This window comes from Vulpes vulpes, chromosome 12 (genome assembly GCF_048418805.1).
Source record: "Vulpes vulpes isolate BD-2025 chromosome 12, VulVul3, whole genome shotgun sequence".
Taxonomy (NCBI): domain Eukaryota; kingdom Metazoa; phylum Chordata; class Mammalia; order Carnivora; family Canidae; genus Vulpes; species Vulpes vulpes.
The window spans coordinates 88,414,747-88,420,864 of record NC_132791.1 but is presented as its reverse complement, the minus strand read 5'-3'; the positions used below and the strand labels follow the sequence as shown (position 1 = coordinate 88,420,864).

The following is a 6,118-nucleotide window of genomic DNA, read 5'->3' as shown; positions in this document are numbered from 1 at the left end:
CCGACCCTGGTGAAGGGCTAACGGGGGATGAAGGACTAAGAAAAGGTTAGTCCCCCACTTTCAAAATGTTTGACTCGGTGTCTCTTTCAAGAAAGGGTTGAATTGCAGTGACACTTGGTGGTGGTGAGCGCTGACGACCGCTTAGGGGGGTGTGTGTGCGTGTGCGTGTGCGTAGCTCCAATTCCTCCCTTTGGAACTGCCCCCCTCGAAGCCTGCAGGCTACCACCTCCACTAAGAGCTCTGTAAGCAGAGAGGGACAAGACAAGAGACACAAGAAACCAAGGAAAGGAAGACCATGGGTTTTTTTCCCCCCCCCCCACATTAACATTCTCGGCCCTACATGAAGATACACCTCCGGGGGCTTTAAAACCCCCCAGGAGAAACACTGAAAATTATGTTCCTGGTTGTCCTTTTGTTTAATACCAATTCAAAAACTTGCAGGTGTCAGCATCTTGAAAGCTAAGGTAGGTCAAAGCTAAGGAAAAGAGCCTTGACTTTTTTTTTTTTTCTTAAAGAGAAAAAGATTCTCCCTGCCTGGAACCGAAGGCTTCCCTTTTAAATCCACAAAGCTAGGTGAATCTCCTAAAAGTCCTTTATCGGTTTGGTAGGAGACACAGGTGTCAGAGCCCAAAGCCCGTCCAGGGCGGGCTCACCTTCCTGGGGCCCCCAGCCCAGCCTGTGTGCTGGTGCTCAGACCCCCTCCTGCTGGGCCCCGACCCTGCTGGAGAGCCACGTGAACGGACATTTCAGTGCCCCATCCCCTGCCCTCAGTGCCACCCCACCCGAAGTAGTAGCATAAGGTGGCTCCTTGCAATTTTTGGACTGTTGCCAAATCCCAAGGGCTATTTTATTCTCCACCTCCTCTGTCTGCAGCCGGAAGGCTGGTGCCCTCTACTCCGCTTGCTATTCCTGGCGCTCCCTTACCCCATGGCAGGCCAGGCCGAGGACGAGGAACCACTTAGGAAGACGCTCCCCCCGCTTCCTATGAGCAACACCAATCGATCAAGATCGCTGTACACTGTGCTACCAAGGGCCTCCTCCTGGAGACCTCTGGTGTGGCTTCCTGGAAGTCGAGCTCTCTCCTCGGCCCGCTGCACCCCCTCCTCTCCCCAGACCACCAGGCTTCCATGGACATCCGAGGATGTGCCTTCTCCTGCCAGGGGCGGGCGCAGGGGGTGGAAAGCCGGCACCGGCTCAGCTTGCCATTGGATGGCAGGGGCCCTCAGCCTGCCAAGGAGGCTGAGGCCTAGGGGCGGATGAGATGCGGGAGACACCAACCCCTCCCTGCTTCCCTTGGCAGCGGGCAGCAGGAGCTGCTAGGCCTCCTCCCCTTCATGCAATGGCCCAGCAGGCCCCCCTGCATCCTGCCCCCGTCCGGGGGGGTGGCTGTTGAGGTTGAGGTTGAGGTTGAGCTCACCCTGCCAGCAGTCTTACTGGGTGCCCCTCACCCATCGTCGGATGCCGCCCTCCACCTCTGGCCCCGCACAGCCCAGGCCGCCTCTGCAGCACGCCTTCACCCTCGCCGGGCCGGGCCCAGGCCTCCCCGGCCTCCCCGGCCTCCCCGGCCTCCCCGGCCCCCCGACAGGTGCTAGCAGTACAGGGACATCCTGCTGCGGCGCATGGCCTCGCTGATGAGGTAAGCGGGGCTCAGCTCGGGCTCCTCGGTCATGACGGCGATGTTCTGCCACTCGCCCGTCTGGCTGGACCTCTTGATGGTGTCCACCACGCACAGGGCGTACAGGCAGTCGTCGAAGGTGGCGGCCATGGTCAGCGGCCGCCCGTCCCAGGTGCGCCGGTCGTCCTGGTCCTGGAAGGCCTGGCGCACGGCCTGCATCATCTTGATGGTGCCGCGCAGGTAGGGCGACGGGATGTCGCTGAAGGCCTTCTCGGGCAGCAGGGCGTTGCTGACGGGCGTGGCGTCCTGCAGCAGCAGCTCCTGCGCCGCGGCGCTGTTGCGCTGCCCGTACAGGTCGGTGCCCGCCGCCAGCAGGCGCCCGGCCGAGCCCACCACCGTCACGTCCTGCTTGAACTCGCCGGGCACGTTGAAGTTGAGGGTGACCGTGCAGCACACGCCGCCCTCCAGCACCATCTGGAAGGTGCAGAAGTCGTCGCTGGTGATCTGCCGGATGCCCTTGATGTGGTCGGTCTGCTTCACGAAGGTCTTGAGCAGCCCGTGGACCTTGACGGCCTTCTGGCCGGTGAGGAAGGTGAGCAGGTCGATGATGTAGGTGCCCACCGAGTGCAGCCCGCCGCCGCCCATCAGGTCGTCGCAGCTCCAGTTGTACTTCTTGCCCAGCAGGCTGCCGCTGTGCACCTGCACCTCGCACACCTGCAGCTCGCCCACGTAGCCCTCCTCGATGAGCTGCTTCATGCGCACGAAGGCGGGCAGGAAGCGCAGCACGTTGCCCATGATGCTCATGAGCTTGGGGTAGTAGTGGGCGGCCGACATCATGCGGAAGGCGTCCAGCGGCGTGGCCGTGCGGTCGCAGATCACGTTCTTGCCGATGCCTGCGGGCGGGAGGACAAACAGCCGTGAGGGCGCGCGGGGGGGGGGGGGGGGCGGCCCGGGGGGGGGGGGCAGGCGCCGAGGCCCCGCGGGCAAAGCCGGCCTGCAGCCCGGCGGCTTACGCACAAGGCTCGGGGCCCGGCTTATGTTTTTTTTTTTTAATTTTTTATTTTTTATTTATTTATGATAGTCACAGAGAGAGAGAGAGAGAGAGAGAGAGAGAGAGGCAGAGACACAGGCGGAGGGAGAAGCAGGCTCCATGCACCGGGAGCCCGACGTGGGATTCGATCCCGGGTCTCCAGGATCGGCCCTGGGCCAAAGGCAGGCGCCAAACCGCTGCGCCACCCGGGGATCCCGCCCGGCTTATATTTATGCTACAACCTACGTTCCCATTATTCTATTTAACAGTTTGTGTCCTCATGAGAGAGGCAGAGAGAGACACAGGCCGACGGAGAAGCAGGCTCCCTGCAGGGGGCGCGACGTGGCTGGACTCGATCCCGGGACCCGGGGTCCCCACCTGAGCCCCGACGCTCAACCGCTGAGCCACCCAGGGCCCCATGCTCGATTCTAAACACTTCGGTCGAATTGCTTTGCTATTAAGCCAACTTATTTATTAACTCATTTTAATATATTTACATAGCACCTGCTTTGGAGATGTTTTTAAAATTTTACCACTATAGAATATATATATATATATATATATTTATATATTATATATATAAGATTTTATATATATAAAAATATTATATATTATTTTTATATTATATTATATATATTATTTATATATAATTATATATTTTTATATATATAAAATACATAAATATATATTATTTTTATATTACATATTATATTCTCTATTATTTATTTTTTATATATATAATTATATATATTTATATATAAAACATATAAATATATATTATTTTTATATTATATATTATATTATATATTATATATTATTCATTTATAATATATAATATATAAAATAGATGAACATATATTTTTATATTATATATTATATATTATATATTATTCATATATAATTATATATTTTATATATAAAAGTATATAAATATATATTATTTTTATATTATATATTATGTATTATATTATATATTATATATAATTATATATATTTGATACATATAAAAATATATAAGTATATATTATTTTTATATATTATACATTATATATTATTTATATATAAAATTTTATATATATAAAATATATAAATATATTATTTTAAATATTTTTATTAAAATGTATTATATATAATATATATAATAACCTATAATATAGGTTATGTGCCTTTATATATATATTATAGGATATAAAGCACTTCATGTTTCATTTCTATGAGTCTATGACATTTTATTTATTTTTATTTTATTTTATTTTATTTTTAAAGATTTTTTATTTATTCATGAGAGACACATACACAGAGAGAGGCAGAGAGAGAAGCAGGCTCCATGCAAGGAGCCGGAGGTGGACTCGATCCCAGGTCTCCAGGATCACACCTTGGGCTGAAGGCAGCACTAAACCACTGAGCCACCGGGGCTGCCCTATGACATTTTATATACAAACATATTTTACTTCTAAAATATCGATAAAGGGCAGCCCCGGTGGCTCAGTGGCTTAGTGCCACCTTCGGATCAGGTCGTGATCCCGGGGTCCCAGGATTGAGTCCCACATCGGGCTCTCTGCATGGAGCCTGCTTCTCCCTCTACCTGTGTCTCTGCCTCTCTCTGTCTCTCATGAATAAATAAAATCTTAAAAAAACAATAAAATTAAAGTTTAAATATAAAACATAAGGCCTTACACAATATCATTTTTTTTAACCTATAAAACGTTTTATTAAAACTGTATTTCCATATGCCTGGGTGGCTCAGTGGTTGGGTGTCTGCCTCTGGCTCAGGATGTGATCTGGGATCAAGTTCCGCATCAGGCTCTCCACAGGGAGCCTGCTTCTCCCTCTACCTATGTCTCCACCTGTCTCTGTGTGTCCCTCATGAATAAATAACATCTTTAAAAATATAATTAAAAAAAATTTTTAAAGTATCTTTCATATGAAATATTTTATAGCTTATATATATATTAAATATAATTTCTTAAAAAATGTATTCTTAGAAATATCATGGGTAAAGAAGGCAACAGTGTCTCTGTTCAGTGAACCAGAATATGTAAGCTTAAGTCATAGCCAAAGCAAGTCTGATTAAATATGAGGAAGAATTTCTTAATGATACCCTGTGAAGGTCTAAGCTTTTAGCTCTCTCCTCTACAACCACAAACAAAGGATTATATTTTGAGTGTTATCCTGCTTGTTTATTTTGCATTATGGATTAGGGCTGGCAGTGGTCAGAGTTATGTTTGCTTAGTTTTCCCCGCTCTTGACGGGAAGAGTGGTTGGGTATTCCCTATATCTGAGGGGTGAGCTGTGGCTGGTTCCTCCCAGACCTCCATCTGTTTTATGGTGGGGTTTGGTGATTTTGGCCAATGCGGCTGAGGCCAAATAACAATTAGGCTTATGTGATGACTGTACTGGATGCATAAATTACAGGTAGATTCAAGCCCTTTGGGAGACTAAGTGATTCTGGGTCTAGAGAAAACAAAGGATCAAAGGAACGAAGACTGACAGGAATGAGAAAGGATTTATTCTGTAGAAGCCAAGAATCAGGGAAGGAAAACAATTCAGCTGAACCTGTAGAGACAGCCAACTGGAACATAATAATAATAATAATAATAATAATAATAATAATAACAATAGCCAAACTGTGGAAGGAGCCTCGGTGTCCATCGAAAGATGAATGGATAAAGAAGATGTGGTCTATGTATACAATGGAATATTACTCAGCAATTAGAAACGACAAATACCCACCATTTGCTTCAACGTGGATGGAACTGGAGGGTATTATGCTGAGTGAAATAAGTCAATCGGAGAAGGACAGTGTATGTTCTCATTCATTTGGGGAATATAAATAATAGTGAAAGGGAATATAAAGGAAGGGAAAAGAAATGTTGGGAAATATCAGGAATGGAGACAGAACATAAAGACTCCTAACTCTGGGAAACGAACTAGGGGTGGTGGAAGGGGAGGAGGGCGGGTGTTGGAGGGGAATGGGTGACGGGCACTGAGGTGGACACTTGACGGGATGAGCACTGGGTGTTTTTCTGTATGTTGGTAAATTGAACACCAATAAAAATTAATTAAAAATAATAATAATAATAATAGAATTACATGGATTTTGTTAGTAAGCCAGATTGAAGGCTGCTAGGTAGAAAGAGTTGGAGAATTTGAGTCAGGGTACATGTCTCTTTTCTGGTCATGCTCTGCACATTGACCCTCTACTGGGGACCCTCCAGCCATACACAAGGGAGATACCACAGGAAAGGGAGCAACGAGACATACATTCCCATCCCAGTTGTCTTGACTGTAGGCATTCACCTTGACAAACTATGAAATCGCACAATAAGCTAGGCTGAGATAGGATTCTGGGCGGGGGGAGTCCCCTGCAACTGTGGGTGTCTGTCCAGTGGAGACGCCTGGATGAGGACACGGTCTGGCACATGGCTCTCATTTTCCCAGTGGAAGAACCAGCCGAACAAACAGACATGGTC

The 6,118-nt window shown here is 47.5% G+C and overlaps 1 protein-coding gene across 1 annotated transcript in view; it reads right to left on the bottom strand.

Moving 5' to 3' along the window:
• Window positions 1–1,183: 1,183 nt before the first annotated feature.
• Window positions 1,184–6,118, bottom strand: part of GFOD1 (Gfo/Idh/MocA-like oxidoreductase domain containing 1) — a 107,068-nt gene continuing 102,133 nt past the window's right edge. The window contains exon 2 of the mRNA XM_025999346.2: window positions 1,184–2,508. Within this exon, the coding sequence (XP_025855131.1) occupies window positions 1,589–2,508 (920 nt within the window). The 3' untranslated portion in view covers window positions 1,184–1,588. The remainder of the gene's footprint in view (window positions 2,509–6,118) is intronic.